This window comes from Phytophthora infestans, genomic scaffold (genome assembly GCF_000142945.1).
Source record: "Phytophthora infestans T30-4 supercont1.5 genomic scaffold, whole genome shotgun sequence".
NCBI lineage: Eukaryota > Oomycota > Peronosporomycetes > Peronosporales > Peronosporaceae > Phytophthora > Phytophthora infestans.
In genome coordinates, this window is record NW_003303754.1 from 1,354,170 (window position 1) to 1,374,433 (window position 20,264).

The window sequence follows — 20,264 nt, forward strand, 5'->3', positions numbered from 1 at the left end:
TGGAGAGCGGATCGTCTATGGCTAAGCATCTGGATGCGTTTGATGAGCTGATCGTCGGTTTGCAGACGCTGGGAGAGCCCATGGACGAGGCACGTCAGCTGGTGGTACTGCTGAGCAGCCTCCCCGCCGAATACGAGCTCATATCGTCTATCGTGGAGAACGCCAAGGGTGTGACGCTCATCGAGGCCAAGGAGAAGCTGTTGAAGGAGTATGAGCGACTCGAGAAGAAGAAAACACGGAGAAGGCGTTCCAAGTGAATGGGAACGCAGGCAAGTTCCGAAACGGCCGAGGGAACGGTCGAAAGTGGAGCGCTCCGAAGCGCAACGCTGGTTTTTAAGGACAAGTGCTACAACTGTGACCTCGTGGGCCACATGAAGCGGGACTGTCCTGCTACGAAGAAGAGTAGCCAAGACGATGCAGTGTTTGCAGTTGGTGGGGAACGCTCGGCCGGGTGGCTGATTGATAGCGGTGCGACGTCGCACATGACCCCTCACCGGAACGATCTGTTTGAGTACAAGTCGTTGGACACTAGCATGGAGGTGACGATTGCAGACGGCAAGAAGCTGCACGTCGCAGGAACTGGAACGGTCAAGTTGACTGGTTTGGACGGTAGACGCATCCGTATGGTGGACGTGCTCCACATTCCCGGGCTCGATAGACGCTTATTGTCAGTCGGGAAGCTCGCGGAACGCGGTATGAGTGTGGAGTTCCAGCGTTCCAGTTGTGTAATTTGGTGACGGAACGCTGCAATAGCGTCAGGGAAGAAGGTCGGTAAGGCGTTCCTTTTGGACTGTCAGCAGGAGGAGGCCCGTTTCGTCGAATACGCCGGTCCTGACAGCGAGTGGGAGCTTTGGCACGCTCGCATGGGTCACCCCAACAAGGACGCACTGACGAAGACCCAGCGTTCCACGACCGGTATCCCGCCAGTAAGAAGGGGGTGCGAGACTTTGTACGGTGGATGCATGAAGGGAAAGCAGACTGTGACGGCATTCCCGTCACGATCACTGACGAAGACAACGCGTGTGTTGGAACTAGTACACACGGACGTTATGGGACCAATGAGAACGCTCTCAAAGGGGGGTGCCAAGTATGTGCTGACCTTTGTAGACGAGGTATGTCGTGACATTCTTCATAAAGAGCAAGGGTGAGGTGGGCAGCAAGCTGAAGGAGCTCAAGGCGCTGTATGAAAATCAGTGGGGGGAACGATTGAAGTGCCTACGTTCCGATAATGGAACGGAGTTTGTAAACAAGACGGTATTGGAACTCTGTCAGCGGTATGGCATCGTGCATCAACGCAGCGTTCCATACAGCCCTCAGCAGAACGGTGTTGCGGAACGCATGAACCGTACGATCATGGAGAAGGCACGAAGCATGCTACACTACAAGTCTATGTCGACGGAGTGGTGGGCTGAAGCGGTGAGTACTGCAGTGTACCTTATCAACCGTTCCACGAACACATCTAACTCGGATGTCACGCCATATGAGCTGGCGTTCCAAGTGAAGCCACGGATGGAACACCTACGCGTGTTTGGATCACAAGGGTACGCTCACGTGGATGACGTGAAGAGAACGAAATTGGAACCCAAAAGTTTCAGGTGCACGTTCCTCGGATACGCAGAGAACGTAAAAGGGTATCGTGTCTACGACTTGGATGCATCCAAGGTCAAGGTGTCACGATCGGTAAAGCTGGACGAGCGTGAGGTGGGCGGTATCTATGACACGCCGTCGCCAGCTTCTGGAACGATCATCCATGTGACAAGGAACAATGACAATACCGTGGTTCCAGCTCCAGAAGTGGAACGACAGTCTGTTCAAGATGAACCGATGGAAGAAGCGGAAGAACCTGCTCAAGACATTGAGATGGACGATGTTGAACCGGAACGGAACGCCGGGCTACCACAGCTACCCGCACCGGAGGAACGCCGTTCGAGTGGACTGGAGCTGGCAACGTACCGCTCACAACCTCCTGCGTTCCAAGAGGACCGGATAATCTTCCATCCTGAAACGGAACGCTCAACCCGACCTCGGGAAGCGGTGTTTCTGCTTGGGAACGGCTACGATGACGATGTGGAACGCCAGTCTGAAAGAGGTAGTGATGGACCGCCGTCTCCTAAGCGTCCTAGGATCGATGAATACTGTTTACTCGCAGAGGCAGTGCTGGCATACGCGGCCAGCATCGGAGGCGTCCCGGATACGCCAAACACGTACGCGGAAGCAATCGCCAGTGATGAAGCAGCTGAATGGCGTCGGGCTATGAAGGCTGAGTTACACTCTCATTCCCAGAACGGAACGTGGACGTTGGTTCCATGTGGAACGGCTACGCGTTCCATTGGATGTCGCTGGGTGTTCACCAAGAAGCGTGACGAGAACGGTCGTGTTATCCGTTACAAGACACGCCTAGTAGCTCAAGGGCTCAAGCAGAAGTTTGGAATCGATTGTTTTGAGACGTATTCTCCTGTTGCAAACATGAACTCGATTCGAGTTGTACTCGCTGTGTGTGTGGCATTCGACTACATTATGGAGCAACTGGATGCTGACACAGCGTTCCTAAACAGTGGTTTGGTGGATTTGGTCTACATGGACGTTCCACTTGGTCTCGAGAACGCTGAGGGCATGAAGTGCAAGCTGCTAAAGGCCATATATGGTTTGATGCAAGCTGCAAGTGCATGTAACAAGACTATCCATGGTGTGTTCCTGCGGAACGGTTTCAAGAGTTGTGGAGCCGACCAGTGTGTCTACGTCAAGCGTTCCAGGGACGCATTCGTGTACGTGTGCCTGTATGTGGACGACATGATCATTGCGGCGAAGACACGCGAAGAGATTCGCGAAGTAAAGGGCGCTCTAAAGAGTGCCTTCAAGATGAAAGAGCTTGGCGAGGCAAAGTTCATCCTGGGGATGGAGATTGATCATGATAAGGCAGCTGGAACGCTGATGATCAAGCAAACTCGGTACATTGACGACATTGTAGAACGCTTCAACCAACGGAACGCCAAGATGTTGGATAACCCATGCGCGTCCAACATGAAGCTGTCGAAGATGATGTCGCTAGCCACGGAGAAGGAACGACGTGAAATGCAGTCAAGACCGTACCGTTCCTTGATCGGATGCCTGATGTACATCACAACATGCACTCGACCGGACATTGCGTACGTTGTAACGCAGCTGTCACGCTTCCTGGAAAATCCTGGAACGCAACGCTGGAAGGCAGCGATACGGGTCCTGCAGTACTTAAAGACAACTCGGCAGCACGGTATCGTCTACCAAAGTGGAACGCAAGGTGTCAAGGCAGAGGCGTTCACGGACGCAGTCTGGGGAAGCAACATTGACGACAGGCGTTCCGTATCAGGTGTCATGGTCATGATTGGGAACGCTCCGGTTGTGTTCAAGTCCAAGTACCAGAGAACGGTTGCACTCAACTCAGCGGAAGCAGAGTACATGGCTCTGAGTCTGTGTACTATGGACACGTGCTATTCTCAAGGACATGGGTCACGAGCAAGTGGGAGCGACGCAGGTCTGGGAGGACAATCAAGGTGCTATCGCACTTGCAAGTAACGCTGGGTATCACGCTAGGACCAAGCACGTGGATATCCGACATCACTTCATTCGGGAGAATGTGGAACGCTCTACGATCAAGGTGGACTACGTCGACACGAAGCGCCAGCTTGCGGACATGCTGACGAAGCCGCTCGGAACGAAGTCGCTAGCGTTCGTTCGCGAGGCAAGCGGGATCAAGAAGAGAAACGACGCTGAGTAGCGATCCCTAACGAAGACGAACGTCGTGCAGTAGCGGTGAGTGGGAGTGTTAATTCACACCGACTCTGCACGGTTCAGCTAATCGGCTGAACGTTCCAGGATGGACCGGTCCCAAACCGGTTAATCTGGTGGATGACCAGGAGCACTGAAGTTTAGAGGACAGATTTAATTGACTTTAATCTACTCACTTCGGCATTTACCGTTAACAACAACAACAAGGTAGATTACCAACTGAATTAGAATCGCATTTGGGCATTACTCATGGGAAAAAAGATCACTGAATAAACTTCACCGGAAGAGGTTACTCTTGCTCGGGACCTTGAACAGCTAGGCCTCACATCTATATAACCCGATGTAGCGGCTGGTGTAGGTTACTTCGATAACCTGGCTTCAAGTGTCCTCCGTCTCGCGCCGTGACCGATTTCCTACTGGATCTCGGTACTAATCAACAGTACCAGTACAAACGGATCATCCCTTGTTCTCCCAGTGAGTTATCCAATGCGTGTAAACACTCGAACGCCTACGGTCAGACTCTAAACGACCAAGAAACACCTGTAGCACCCCGTTTCGTCGAAGATGTGAAGACTCATATAGGTGCTCAACAAAAATTCTCTTAGCGTTTCAGAGCCAGTACGTCGCTACTTATGAAGCGTCAATTGATCTTCACAAAGCGAAAAACCACCGCTCGTATTGAGCGCTTGTTGCTGAATACTACTTAAGCGTTTCTATGCTCAAGGGTCTAATAGCAGTTCGACTTGATGGACTTTCAAGTGGCGATGGGGATCGTCTTTGCGTCTGCACTCAACTTGTTCATCGGTCAGGCGGTGATGGCCGCCTGGGACGTCTTCTACAAGTAACGAGGCGGGAATATCTCCGCACGGCGTCGTATGTCTTGTCAAATTTCGTCAATTACATTCCACCGAATCTGTGGTTTTTAGCCCAATTGTGTACTGGATGTGTGGCTTCGTGAGCAGTTTCAAGGGGTCCTAGTTTTTGTTGTGTGATATTTTTGTCTCATAAACATTGGCACTGGCTTCATTTTTGTTCTTTTTGGCATCTGCATCGCCAAATTTGAAAATAGCCAATCCGATTTCAAGCGTTGCGGTGCTGTTCGTTTGTGTATTTGCCAGCTACACCATCAAAAAAGACCCAAATTCAGACTACTAGTACACGATCTGGTTGTGCTGGGGGAACTCTATTGCTTGGGACATTCGAGCATTGACAGTGAGTCAGTATAGTCACGCACAACTCGATACTGGTGTGTACGATGGACTGATACATGTTTACCAGTCTTCCGCCTCGCCCGTGTCCTAAGAGAACTTGGGAATTCGGGAGAAGCAGACTATGTGTAACGTGAAGAGGGTAAGGGACTACGATTTAGCCTGTGTGTAACTACGATTTACCTTCTAATTGTACAAGACTACGATTTGCCTATCAATTGTCCTCATTGTCGCTGTGGAGGTCATTGTCGCTGTGGAGATCCTGCTCAAATCAAACGTGTTTGGCCCCCAAGCAACGGAGTTTATCAGCAAATTCGTCAACGCTGGTGTCGGTCTGCACTGCGCTGCCATCCGCAACCCGATTGTCATCGATGATGCCAACTCTCGAAAACCCACCTATAAGTGTGGCAGTTGTCATCTTGTTCAAAGACGAGCAAACCCATGCTACAATGTCGTCACGTCTGGGTGGCGTAACACTAAATGCTGAATTGGGTTCTTCCGTCCGGATTCCATCAATGTGAGCTTTAGTATCGTCTTGTATCTTGGACCATGTCTGTGCTTCGATACGTGCTGCAACTACTAACCGTTGTGCCTCGTGCCCCCCCCCCCTCCAATGCGTGGTGGTCCACAATCTGCTTTCGAAGCCTGTCAGTCCAGTAGTTCCTTAGCGTACTCTTGACTGGCTGATTTCAAGCCACGCCCGCGGGCTGGCAGACGTATGTGTACCTCGGAGGTACCTTCTTCAGAATAATGTTAAGCGATGTAGCCTATTCGACAACTTCGGGGGTCCAATGACCCGAGAAGTTGTCCCAAAAAAGCAAAATATTTTTGTCCAAGTTCGGCGTGTTGGTGAAATGAGCTTCAACGAGATGCTGGCATTCCACCAAGCCGTAGGGTCGCCATATATCATGCTTTTTCTGCATGTTGTTCATCTTGGGCCACATCATTGGTCCGAAACGGTTTTAAGTGGACTTGTTCTCCTTCCGCTACTTCGGATTTCATGGTGCATATAGCCTCCATGCCCTCCACGACGATTGTGTAATACTTCGACTTACTAACGAGAACGACTCAAATGGAATGAGCCCCCCCCCCTCTTCGCCAGTCATGATAAGCCCATCAGCACGTTTTTTTTAACAAAGGTGACGGGCGTGATACCGGTTCTGTTCTTCGACTTTACGCCGTCGCATTTAAGCCTAGGCTTAAGGGTCGCAATTATCTCCTCGAATGCCACAGCTCCCATCATGTAGTAGCGCTTGAACTGTTTGTTTCATTCGTAGAAACAAACTAGCCTAGCGTTGCCGGTACGCGGCGATACGTTAGTTGTTTTTTCGTCTACATTTTAACCTTCCTGCCTCCGCTTCGCTTCGGCGAGATAATGTTTCCAAAACTGCTGAGCCCAAAGTCGACTTCTTTAGTTTCATAAATCTGAGTTTCATTTAGTCCAGTCGCTACAAAATGCTGAGCTCCCAGTAAGCCGTGCATTTTTTCTACCAGTACAAACTACTGAGCCACCTAGCATATATTTACCATGCTCATTAAAGAATACTCTAGTCATCTTACCAAAGTTACTTTTTTGCTGTTGGATATCACTGTACCTTCCTCTTTCACCCAGAAGCAACTGTACTTCAAATAGCACGTCTAAAATCGCTACAGGTTTTTTTTTGTTTAGCGTCGTGCTCGATTTTACGGGCCGTTTCTGAAACCTAGCTTGCATCAATGCAAAGTATATCTGTCTACCTTGCATCGAATACCTGCTTGTACGGCCTGGTTAAGCTTGTAATTAACTGAATATTAACCACTTCGCATACCAAACTCAATGAAAGCTACTTTGAAGGGGAAAATATATTCAAAATTTAGCATTTTTAATGCATTGAACTGTGTTCATTTTGTGCTGATTCAAAATTAATCATTATTATAGACACTCCAATACGTGCCAGTTTTGGTTATAGCCTTTGGATATAACGATACGTCGCAAGACGCCTGGCTGCTGCTGTTGTTGACGGCGGTATTTTTATTTGATACTTAAACGATGGCTCCAGGATGGTTAAACAAAAAATAGGCTCTAAGTTTATTAACGTTTCTTTAAGGGTTTACTTAAAATAATCATAACTTACACCTCTCATGTTGAGTTGCTATTTTACCGCTCCATGTAAAAACCTTATCCTACGCCCTTGTCGGCAAAACTTCAGCCGATTAAGAAGTATCCGAATTTGGATGCCTAAAAACAACGCTTAGAAAACAAGGGTCAACTTCAATTCAATTTCAGTAGTAATTGTCATCAGCACATATAAGTTCTTACTGTTCACATGTCAATCTAAAATATATATCTTTGTGGCTCAAGCGACATCTTTATTAGCACAGCGTTGTTCTTACGGCCAGTCCTTACGGCTGTGCATGTAACATGTACGATTTAGCAATACCTCATAGAAACTCACTCAAATAACTTATCAATGCAAAAAAAGCCAACAAAACAATTAGTTATCATTTTAGTCATCGTAACCCGCAGATACTACTGAGTATTTAGTATACTTAAAGCATGTCCTAGGAAACACGCATGTTTACGTGTACACTATTAATGAGCACCCTGCCCTCACTTTAGCGCTCGAATATCAATTACAAATTATTACAAAGTAAATAATATCAAAACGATGCCGCCTTCGGATAATGAATAGTCTTGTGCAAATCCCCATATGTTCACTGGGAAAACATGCATTTACTGATGTCAGCTACACAATCCAGTTTTAACCAAAAAACCGCCTTCGCTGATCTCGGCAGCCAGTAGAAATCTAAAATATTTTCCAATGATTTGTCCGGAAAAGCGTGACAGGCACAGCAATTTAGTGTGACGGACATACAGGTTGCTGCAATAGATGTTTAAGACTAGCCGTTCGCCGCCGCTACGCCGCGGAGTGGCATGGTTTGTTGGAGATGTGATGGCCGCAAATTTAAGTGCTTCTTGGTGTCGCGTATTTTGTGAGCATCGTTCACCCCAGTAGGTCGCGGCATCGTGAATTTAACCACTTGCATTTCCGTAGTCTCATGTGGCCCTGTATAATATCGTGGTTTGGAACAGTTCCGCTACCCCGTACTACAGGTGAGATGTTGTTTTCTTCAATGATCCATGGTCTTTCGTGCTCTTCCCGGCTTCGTAGTTCCTGGTCACCCGTGGCCCACGCTGCTTAGCGGTTATGCGCTCTCTCTTATGGGTTTATGCTCTTTAGTACGGCCTTTTCGTAAATGCCAATTTTTCTCTGCTCTCAAACGTTTACGTGGGTTGCACTGGCTTCGTGGTAGATACTATTTCGTGACCATTGGTCTTCCATCGCCGGTGCTCTAGCCGAAGTGTGCTATTCCGAGGTTTGGTGTCTCCATACAGTCGTGTTGTTCCGTCGCCCGTGTATCGTGCTCTCCTGGTGACGTTCCATCGACCGCGGTATCACGCTATCGTGCAATCACGGTGTTGTAATGCTGTCTATGGTATTGTGCTCACGTTGTGTATCTGCGTTGGCCGTGTTATCGTGCTCTACAATGGCATCGTGCTCCACAGTGTGCAGTCGTGGTCACCCCAAGCGCCCACCTCCCCGTTTATTTCGTGGCTGGTCCACCGTCCGTGCAATTGAGTTCTAATGTACTACTGTCCTCCGTGGCTCGGTAAGCTCAGGTTCAACACTGGTATCGCTCTCCGCGGCTTGGTGATTTCCCGTCTGTAGCTCCACGGCTGTGCTCCTCCATGGCTTAGTGGCACAGTCCATGCTATCGTGCTAGCTTGTAGTGTTGCGGCTGGTTTGTCGTCCGTAAGATCGCTAGCTACCGTAGTATCGTGATGTCGGACTCGGTGAGCCCCGGTTCTACCCTAATATCGCGTCCCAATACTCGGTGATATCCCGCTTATGGTCTCCCGCGGGTTCATGTTTGGTCCGCCCATGTGCTACGTGCTCCACCGTGGCGCTATTGGAGAATACGTTTCCGCGCACACTTACCGCTACGTGCTCTACTGTGGCCTCGAATGTGCGAGCTCTTCCGTAGTCGTACTTTTCAGCATGCTGGGGTGTCTATATAGTTAGTATCTTTCCGTGGCCCGTACGCTCCCGTCATATTCTTATCCTTCTGTCCTTTTCATGGCTGTGTGCTCTTCCGCCTGTCACGTTACCCATACAACTTTGTGGTTTGCATCAGCTAAGTCTTCTGTCATCGTTCATCCTTCCGTGCTTCATGTTGCTCTTCTATCCCATCGTGTACATAGTGTGGGTCGGTGTTACTTCGTTTTCGTGTTCTTGCTTAGTCACGTGCCTCCGCGCTACTTAATCACAAACGCTGTTCCCATTTTGTTCGATGTACGCAACATATATTGTTGGAAAGTTCACACAATATCTTAAGGTCGCACACTACGTGTGCAAATACAAAGGAAGATGATACTTTTTTTCGGGGGTAAGCCACAATAGTCATATTTTAAAGTTCTCGCAATATTATTAATAGTAATAAGTAATGATTTATTATCGAACGCTGATAAAATATTTATGTGTACTACTACTACCAATAACCGCAAACAAAAATATGATGTATACATTTTTTTATAGTACTACGCATAACGGTTTTGTAAGTTTTATTATTTCAAAAGTATTACGAAGCCTTAAATATCATTCTAAAACCAATAAGTACTAAAGTTTCGATTGAGGCCGAAATATTGGTCACCAAAGCCTACATTTTTTTACAACAGCTCCTACGACGATATATTACGTGTGTGCGCATTGGCGCCTTCTACCAATGCTAACTAACGCGCACACAGGCAGCGCCCTTTGTGTCGAGAGGCGCTCCGCGGCTAAAAATATGAGAGCAAAATGAAATTTGAACGGTGCATATTAGTACGATGTGTAGACCACATATACTGTGTCCACCACGTAATGGCATTTTAGCCAATTGAGGCCGCCTTCGCTGCGCTCGGCAGCCAGTAGAATGCGCGTTATATTTATAAGCCCTATTCATGGCTAAAAGTGCAATTTTTGCATAGTCAAGCCGAGTCACAAAGAGAGGTGCAGTCGAAAGGATGAGAAGATATAGTACCGAAGTAGCCCTGTGCGAGGAAAGGTTCATGCTAGCAAACAGGCCCGTAACGGACGGACTGACGGACGCAGACCACACTCCACCAGGAAGGTAAGATGATCGTGGTGGGCTTCCCAGTCAAGATGCTTTGTCGGAACGACTTGATCTCAGCGTCATCGATTTTCATTATCTGCAACAAAAGTGCGCGCATAGTATAAGCCCCAATATTTTTATTTGTTGTATTCAAGTCGATGTGTGACCTGTGATCTCATATGAGGTCATGATCCTGACTTGGGGTCATTGGAGCATTTTGGAATTCGCATGTTTATCTTTTTTATCCAATCAAATATCGGATGATGGGATCATGCGCCGAAGTAGGAGCGGGCCTAATACAGGTTCGTCCTCGGATCATAACGGTCTCTGCTGCAGCGACAAGACTCATGAGCTCACTCGGCTATTAATAGTTATGTCGCTCTAGGTAGCGGTTTTGATTTAGGCTGGGATATGTGGGAGGATTGCTGGGAAAACGGCAACCCTAATGACATAGGTGAGCGTGATGTGGGTTGGCTGGTAAAAAGGTTTAGTGGACATATTGAAGGCAAATGAAGAGTTCAGTATTATTACTGACTTCTGGAAATTCCTCGTTGTTTACAGGCTGTACCATCCTCGTACCCAAATCTCATTACTTCTTACTGGCTTTTAAAATTCCTCGTCGATTATTTACACAGGCTATATCATCCTCAAACCCAAAACCCACTACTACCCCTGGCCCGGATCCGAATATGCACTTCAATGTGGTGTTTTCAGCATACTTTTATTACCTGCGCCGATTTGACCAAACTGGGCGTAAAATCGGTTATAACCAATCAAAATTAACAATAGAACTCATGTTTGTATACTATATTAAAATGCACATTCATTTCGGACCGGCCCTGGCTGTACTAACTTAAGGAAATTATTTACTAAATGCTTTCCCCAAAAAGATGTTGCAAACGCTCAGATCCATCCGCGTTTAAAAAAAACAAATCTTACCAGCCTACCCAATTTGTGAGCTCTGCGATGGTGTGGCTTCGAGTTAGTGCTCTTGCTTATAAAGCTCGCTGTAGCTGAAACACGTTTTGAGCCCACAACACAAGCTGGACCTAGATCAATGATGTGTTGTCGGCTTTGATCTGTTGTCGCTGTTCATTCGTTATCCTGTTTCGCAACGTGGGTGGGGCCTTTGTGGGTGAAGGTGCTCACGGCATTGCAGTATTGGGCAGGGGATTGATAAATGACCGTGTCGTTCGTGCGTAAGGTTTGGGTACAACTCCTATTTGTGGTTCCTCTATAGTAATATTTGCGGCTTCCCGACGCTATCAATACAAAGAGTACTGCTGCAGCTTGTAGCTACTAGCTTCTAAAATAAACATTAAGGTGTAATTAGAGCGAAACGTTATTGTGGTATTGGGAGCATGCGCGTGCTGTGCTGCACACATCACATGAGTAGTAATGACGGGGCAAAGACATGGCTTGACAGGATGCAGTACGTGGGCTTCGCCCATAATGGTGGCACCATGCCACCATTTTTTCAATTGCTGACAGTCCACATTGAATTTTGCCGTTCAGCAAGCACTTGCCATCCCACCTTTCGTCGTCACGCAAACAATGCGCTCAACTTACGCTCTGCTCTTCACTGCGACCATTCTCCTCGCATGCAGCGACGTTCTGTCAGCAGTCGCAGACAAGGACACGTCCAAGCTTGATAAGGCACCGGCGCCTACATCGATCCTGTTGGCTCCTTCGATCGAAGCTGCCGTCGGAAAGCGGCTACTGAGATCGAACAGAATGGATTACATTGTCGACCACAGCGTGGGCGATGACGACCATGAGAGCGACATCGATGGAGAAGAAAGAGGTGGGACTTTGAGAATACCTAATCAGAGGATTAGGAAATGGCTATCGAAGGATCTGACGCCAAATAAAGTGAAAGCCAAGTTGAGCATCTCAAGCCATACTGCCACGGACAGCGAGATTTATAAGCTCTACCAAAGCTACCTCGCGTCGCACGCGAGAGCCCATCACAGCGTGAACCGCTTTTAGTCTCATCGAGAGTCATTTGCAGCTGTAGCTGCTGCCACTCATTCCGACAAGACATTGAATCAGTTTTTTTCTCAGCTACATCACTTTTTATCTCATAGATGCTCCCTTCTACAGTGTAAGACTGTCCGTACAGTTTTTGTTATTGTTGTTTTATAGTATTGCAGTCAATGTAGAGCCACGTTACGTAGGTCTTAGTCTTTTAGAAAATAAGTGATGTTGTTTATTGAGGGTAGGCAGCACGTATTCCAACGGAGAGAGCATGTACAGCTCGTACTGTACTCGGTTTATTTTAATGGAATCACAGTATATCTTGAAACCACCAGGCCCACTTACTCGACTTGCTCAAATATTGGACTAAATTATGGCGACCTAAAGCGAGGCGCCTTAGAATTATTGACACTGAATATCCGTCCATTTTTTTAAATAAAAACTAAAACGATTTACTGGGTGATGATTGGTCAGACTTTGAGCTGGAATTACCACTTTCAACTAATCAAATTTAAGGGCGTGTATTCCTTTCCCGCGTAATATTTTTATTTTAAATGGAGGACAGTGTTCAGACACGGGCAGATTTCACCGTCGTTGTCTGTAACACTCCAATATCTCAATCCGATATCCTAGTAATTCTATCAAAATAATGACACGTATAGGGTTATAATTGATAAATCTATTGCTAAGTGAATAAATAGGTTATTTACAGTATTAGCTACAAATTAAACATGGTCCAACTTCATATCTTTGTCAAGCCAAAAAGCGGACGGGGCACTCTTTATGCACTTTCATAGGTAAAATACTAGTTGCGTCTAAAATTAAACTTTCTTCCTTAAACGATATGGTAGGATATGCAAAACTCAACCAACACTTATTAAGGGCATTGGTTAAAATATCAAAGAACAATATTCTGTTTACGGACGGAGTAGTTCTTTGATAACAAAAAAGGACGATGCTGCATTTACATGATTGGACGCATCTTGCGTTTCGATAGCCGGTATTCAGGTTCATTATTCCTTTTGCTTTGTCGAACACAGATCATCGCTGCTTACGTTTGTTATGCGTGTTGTGAGTACCATCCTGCTGGCAGTTTCAGCCTCTGTTCTTGCCATCACGAGTGGAGAGTCGACGAACGATCTCGCCGAGGCCGCTTCCATCAGACTTCCACAGCAGGGTGTTGCTTATGTCAAAAGCCTGCGACATCTTAAAAAGCATGACGACGAACTGGCGATTGAAGAGAGGGGCATTCGGACCTGGATCATGGCTTTTCTTAGAAACCAGGATGATATGGATGCAAAGGCAGCAGAGATGATCAAGGGCAAAACCCTTGAGGAAGCGGAGAAAATTTTCGACGATCTTGCGGACAGCATCGTGCCCCTTTTCAAAGATATGAAGCACAAGGGAATCACTCCAGAAACGTTGCAAGGTCATGTCAAGTTTCGAAAACTAACGAAAACGAAAAAAAGTATCTACCGAAGCTCTATAAGAAGTATTGGGAGATCTTCCCGCGAGCTTAAAATTAGATGAACTTGGCGACTGCACAGACTGCCAGGGGTGAGGCGTGCATTGCAGAAGGAATCAACATTCATAACAAGACAATGAGCAGTGTATCTCGACTTTGCATCAGGTTATGTTCTTTATTGCGTACTTTAGTCGCACAGCGAGAACTACCTGCAAATGTACTTAACTTCCTTGGGTCGAGCTAACAAATTATTACCACAATTGTTTGAGATGTGCACGATGCAAAATCTGAGTTGCAATACATGAATACGGTCCAGGTGTGATGTAACTCGTTACTGCTTACAGTGCGCGACAGGGTCAAGGAAGTATTTTTGTGTAACTTTGTCACTTTTTGGTCGTTTTTCAGTGTTTGTGCTAATGTTTGTATTTAAATATGAAGCTAGCAGGCTGGACCTTTGTTCTGGGAATAATGGCCCTTATTTTGTGAGTTATTCTTTATTTAGTATATTAAGATATTCTACATTCCGACAAATTTGCCGTGTTGGTCAGTAGTTTATGTAATACTATTGTTATCGACCGGGTGCACTTAATAAGCTTTTTTTAGGCAAGCATACTTTATGCGAAATCTAAGAACTAAACGCAAAAAAAACAAGTAGTCACGTAAGAGTGAAATACAACCAGTTGGGTTTTGCATAAAGTATGCTTGCCTAACAAAAAGCTTATTAAGTGACGAGTCTGGACACAAATTACAAAAGCAATACATAAATGTACAAAAACGACGCAAGAATCGACAGATACTGATTTTAATATACAGAAACGCCCGAATACGGAACACGGATTTAATCAATGAGCAAGCGTAATATGTTAGCGATATTTTTTTACCCGTGTCTTATATAATTTGAGGGTCAGCTTGCCGAGATTAAGACCCCCATCAAAAACGACCCTACGAGAAACATAGTTACACAGAAATAAAATTCTTCGATGCCGTCACACACTATTACTACAGAATACCTGCCACTACATTCTAACTTTAAGAGGTTCTTCTGATCTAAAAAACCTACAAACACATACGAGTTACAAATTTTTTTTTGACAATATAGCTACAAAAAAACCTGAAATGGGTTGTTCATTGCAATAACCAGAAACTCGTTATTGCTCCGGAATCATCGATATCGCGATGACGAGCTGCAAGATACGGTGCGGCTAGCGGTCTGTCAGTCTGACGATGTTCTCTCCCGGCCCATTTCGAACCGCGATCTTTGTACATGTACGAGGCCCGGAAGAGGTTGTTTGACTCTCCAGAATCCGGGAGCCCGCGGAGGGCCTCGTGTCCCTGTGACGTCTAGACTAATTCTATTTGCTTGCCTTACCGGCGTACACCGGAACCCTAATACCCATGCTCGACGATTGTGTAATGCCCAGCCAAGTAGCCGCATCCTCCTTAACCAGTATGCTTTCAGCCCCTCTTTTCATTGGTATCTGCCCTATTCTTCCACATAGCCTCTCTACCTTTGCACGTCTTGTGCAATCTGAGTGTAGCCTCTGTAAGGATGAAGCGCCCAGTGTTGGTGAAACTGCCCCATTCTCAGTAAGATGCGCTTTTTAAGCTTACGCCCTTTCTTGGATCAGAGGACGTTGCTCGTCGTGCGTCGCAAAAAACGGAGGTGGTCACCGACAGGCAGAAATCGTTCTCGCGTTACGAGAACGCGCTCTTATGGCCAAGCGAGGATGAACGGCACAATGGCGGCGTCAATGACGCGTGACGCGTGTCGTGTCTGTTTGGACCGAAGCCACCCATGAGTAGCGTGAAACCCTTCGAGAAGAAGGACGGAGAGAACCTCATTCTCTGGATCGGTGAGGTCGAAATGGCCATGGGGATAATCCTGCTCCAGTCGGAGCATCTGGACGTAACGCTGGTTATCTCCCAGTATGGAGAGTGTGCTCGCTAGTGGGCACTAACGTGCGGCACGTCTATCGCGCCGCATGTCCTACTTGGGGTCTGCTGAGCATCAGCTTCGTTCACGATAGTGCCGCTTAACCGGGCGTACTGTGTTCGGTCGAAGATTCTTGCTTATGGACAGGGTAAGAAAGGGTTGATGGACTATGCCCAAGATCTTAGTACTCTGATCGCCGGGTTAGCGGCGGGCACTCCTCCAGAACTGGGTTATGGATGGGCTTGGTGGGAGCGACGCTCGAGCGGAGCTATACCGCGTACACCCATAACGCTTTCGAAGAGGACGTGAATGTGGCATTGATTGCCGAGCATAACTTAAGGTCGGCTCGACCTGGTTGGAGTGCTGGTACGGCGAGCTCTTCGAGCGGTCTGGGTCCAATGGGCCTCAGCAATGCTGAAGATGAATAAGTCGAGCTTCTTGCTGTGGAGCGGCGCCCAGGCACTCGACGTTGCTATGTGTGCAAGAGCACTAGAAACTACAGGGTTTATTGTCATCCCCGCAATAAACACGGGGTCGCGGCAATCTAGCCATCCAGGCCATCGCCGGGAAACGGCAACTCCCAGTAGGCACAGAAGGGGTGGCTAGGGAAGATATGGATTCCGTTGCATCTCGAGGGGGTAGAGGGCAACTACGCAGCTACGCAACCCCGGAACGTCGGACAACTACGCCCGTCACTCTACTCTAGAAGGGTGCCAGCAGCATGCGGTGGCACTGGAAGTGTCAACCAGAGATTCAATATATATCCGGCCTCCGACGGGGACACTACTGGTTGCGTCGGTTGGTGTAAAGTTTGAATATTTCGATAGGGTAGTACCCTGCTTGGTCTTAGATCTGGATTCGAGTTATGATCGCGTCCTTGGCATGGCATGGCTGAAGCGCTATAAATCATAATTCGCCTGGAGGCCTAAGCCACCACGTGCTACGCACCCTGGCCAAGTGGAACTTTAGTGGGTCATGAACACATCTATGCTAAGAAGCAGAAGGGCATTTGGCACGTGCAGGAGGCCGAGACGGAGGTGGTGTGGTTGAAATTGACATTGCTGAACCGGATAGGAACGAGGTTGCTGTATGAGGGCCTACATGGTTCAGCGTGTTATAAGCTGAGCGGTACAGGTCGGTTCCTTGTCCAACGGCTGCGTCCTGGCGCGGACAAGCGCGGAGGGGCGCGTAATTAACTAAGTGATACGAATCTGGTCGATGGTATACCGCTGCGCGGCTCGAGGGCCACGGTGAGATGTGAGACGAGGCATCTCAGGGGCAGCCCAGAGGATGCAGCTACGCTGACACCTAGGGCTTTGGGTAAGGGTCCAAGACCGCTTAAATATCAGCCGAGTGAACTACATTTCCTTCGATAACTGATGATACTGCTGCACCCGGTAGTGGGGACGGAGATACCCCTCATCGACCGAGCTCGGCCGCGGGTGGAGAGGAGAAGAAGCCGCAGGGCGTCTGTGACGTCGGAGGTCGTGTCCACAGGGTCCACAGGACTGCTGTGAGCAGCCGTATACACGCGGGAATGGAGTGACGGGGGAGGTCGAAAGTGACATCAGCCTTAACGCTCTGCCCGCTGGGGGATGCTCTGGTACAGCTGGACGAGATTCCGCTGTCGAATTCGGCGAAGCCCTGAAGGCGGACAATTTAGCCGAAGTGTTCTTGCTAAGACCTGAGGAGGAGAAAAGGAGTTGAACTTATCGTCCAAGCAGGCAGCAATAATGCTCTGAGCGTAGGAAGTGGACCAACGATCCTGAAAGATCCGGCGTATATGTTCTGCCCTAGTATAGAGACTTTGTCACGAAGGGACTACCAATGAGCCTGCCTCCGGATCGAGGCGTGTGTCATGAGATAGACCTGGTTCGTAAAACCAAATGCTGTGTGACAAGGCAATGGCCTTTGCTACGAGAGCGGAGTGACGTCATTGACGCATTCTTCCGTTTGAAGCACGAGGCCAGGATGGCGGGTGAGAGCAAAGCTCCGCATTCGACATCCACTTTCTGTGTCAGAAAGCCGAACGCTAAGTGTCGCATTGTTCATGTTTTCAATAAGCTTAATGCAGCCATCATTCTGGTACAGAGCCCAAATCCTCGCTAGTGTATCTGTCAAAACCATGGTAGGATGTACGCTGTACAGCGCACTCGACTTGGGCGATAGCGCCTGCCAATTTCGCATGAGAGCGAGCGATATTTTGCTGACAGCGGTGAGTACTCCAGACGGTATGCTCTGGGAGTGACTGGTGATGCCTCAGGGGCCGTCGAACGCACCAGCGACGTTCAATCGGCTTTTTACGCAGCTGTTCAGGCCCCATCGAGCATACGCTCAGACATATTTTGACGATATATTCGTCCAAAGCCGTGCTGAGCACGTCAAGCCACATTGACCATTTACGAGCGGCGATTGAGTGCATACGCACTAATGCGCTGTATGCCAGCTTGGAGAAGTACGTGTTCAGCGCAGAGGATATACCGTTCCTCGGCTGCTTCATTTGGAAACGTGGCTTGAGGGCAGATCCTGTCAAAGTCAAAATCGTCGAGGACTGGCATGTTTTCGAGAGCCAGAAGGATTTACGCAAGTGGCTTAGCTTGGCCACTTACTTGCATAAATACAGCGCGAATTACACGGAGATGGGTCGGCCATTTTTGAATCTCCTTTAGAAGGATGCGCCGTGGTGCTTGGATGTCATACTCGACGAAGCCTTTCATGCTGTGAAGAAGATCCTTCTTCAGGCGCTAGTACCGTCTGTTTAGCGTCATCTGCGACGCCTCCGATTTTGCCGGGGGGGGGGTTACAACAAGCAGACGCCGAAGGGCGCGAACGTGTGATCGCGTTTGAAACTCGCCAGCTCATATATGCGGAGAGGAACTCCCAGTTCATGACAAAAAGATACTTTCCATTAAGTATGCTCTAGTCAAGTTCAGGGTACACCTGCTGGGCTCTAAGCTTCTTGTGATATTTACTGATCAGGCGTCGTTACGCACTGCAACACAGACGCCACACCTCCCCCAGCGAATGGCGATATGGCTCTCATTCTCCGCCGAGTATAACTGCGAGGTGAAGGACAAGCCGGGGCTGCTTAATGTAGTGGATGACGCGCTCTCGCGCAGACCGGACTATGAATTAGCCCATGTCACGACAGTGATGTCGTCCATACGTGAGCTTATACGCGTAGCGTATGCACAGGATGTCATGTACGTAGCCCTTCTACGAGCTCTGGGAAACGAGGAGCTTAAAGACTTTGAAAAGGAATTGTCTGGGCGCCTACGCGAGGATACATCGATACACTCTCGATGGTGGCCTGCTGTACTTCAGTACTAACATTGAGGACACTCTTCGTGTCGTTGATCCTCATGATGAGGACCTCAAGTATCGAATCCTCTATGAGGTTCGTGATACACCCGTCGGTTGACACTTGAATCATGAGAAGACATATGGCTCGGTGAGCTCGATGTACTGGCTCAAGCTGTACAAATAGATGAGCACCTACGTACGCACGTGCGAGACGTGTCAACGGACGAGTCTACAAAGAATGCGGCAGCGCCGTTGGAAATCTTGGCTGTCCCCACGTAATGTTAGGCGTCCATCAGTATGGACTTTGTGCTCGGCCTTCTGAAGGTTAAGGCGGGCAGCACAAGCATCGTGGTCTTCGTCGACCGATTTAAGAAGATGGCTCACTTAGCGGTGGTGCCGGATACCGTCGACGGTGAAGGTACAGCGTTGCTTCTCATAGACCGTGGCTTTCACCAACATGGCTTGCGAAGGTAATAGGCTCGGATCGATACCCGCACTTTACTGCGAAATTTTGGACGTCCTTGTTCAAGGTGCTTGACATCCGTTTGGACGTGTCCACAGCGGATCACGCGCAGACCGATGGCAATACTGAACGCACTAACCGCGTTGTGGAGGACATTCTCCGAAGCGTATGCGCTGAGGTGCCGAAAGACTGGCGCCAGATTCCCCCACTCGTCGAGGTCGCATTGAACAATGCGGTGCATGCATCGACAGGCTTTACTCAGTTCTATGTGAATGTCTTGACCGATCCTCGCGTCCCGCTGACGCCACCACGCAAAGGTTCAGGGGTTAGTGGGGGAGGAGTAGCTGAGCAGCTTGCTGATATCAGCCCTGTTGCAGCTCGCAACAAGTCGATGACTTTGTCTCGCTGAGTCTTAGCGTTATGCGTCAAGTACGCGACGCTATGGCCGAAAGCCTAGACCTGCAAAAAGAACATACTGTTGCGCGAAGCCGAGGCAATGTTGAAGAGTTTAAGGTTGGGGACCTTGTTTTATTAAAAGTAAAACAAACCTACCTACACATGCAGTGTCCGCGGTCTTCAAGCCCAAACTGAGACATCGGTCTATCGGACCTCTCAAGGTTATGGGCAGAAGGGCCTAGCGTACACGCTCAACCTTCCGAAGATGATGCAGACATCCGGTCTTCTATATGGTCTTGCTCAAGCCGTACCAGGGCCCTGTTAGAGTGCTCGTGGAGGCGTAGGCGACTCGACGGAAGGTGGTGAAGCCACGTACCGCGAATCAAAGTGCTTAGGATTAAGGAGCCAGGCAAGAATGCCGTAGAACTGAGCGTCAAGGCGCACCAGGTCCGAGACCCGTTCATGGATTTCTCGAGTGACGATTCGCTCCAAGTCAGCTATCCGGTTGTGAGCCGTGTGTGGGGTCTCGAGCGAGTCTGCCCGCTGCAGTATCTCGTCGCGATCAGCTGCTTGGCGGTGAACGAGAACGTTCGCGTCGTGGAGGCACACGTCGAGACGCTG

General features: G+C 48.4%; 2 protein-coding genes across 2 annotated transcripts; both read left to right on the forward strand.

Annotated features, from left to right (window-relative positions):
* Positions 1 to 11,660: 11,660 nt before the first annotated feature.
* Positions 11,661 to 12,095, forward strand: PITG_04139 (secreted RxLR effector peptide protein, putative; the record flags this gene model as incomplete). Its single annotated transcript, XM_002905795.1, has 1 exon — positions 11,661 to 12,095. The coding sequence occupies one exon, from the start codon at positions 11,661 to 11,663 to the stop codon at positions 12,093 to 12,095; it is 435 nt and encodes a 144-aa protein (XP_002905841.1).
* A 1,050-nt stretch (positions 12,096 to 13,145) lies between these two features.
* On the forward strand, positions 13,146 to 13,613 carry PITG_22729 (secreted RxLR effector peptide protein, putative; the record flags this gene model as incomplete). The annotated part of the gene is made up of 1 exon (XM_002905796.2): positions 13,146 to 13,613. One exon carries the CDS (start codon positions 13,146 to 13,148, stop codon positions 13,611 to 13,613), a length of 468 nt encoding a protein of 155 aa, XP_002905842.1.
* Between the last annotated feature and the right edge of the window lie 6,651 nt (positions 13,614 to 20,264).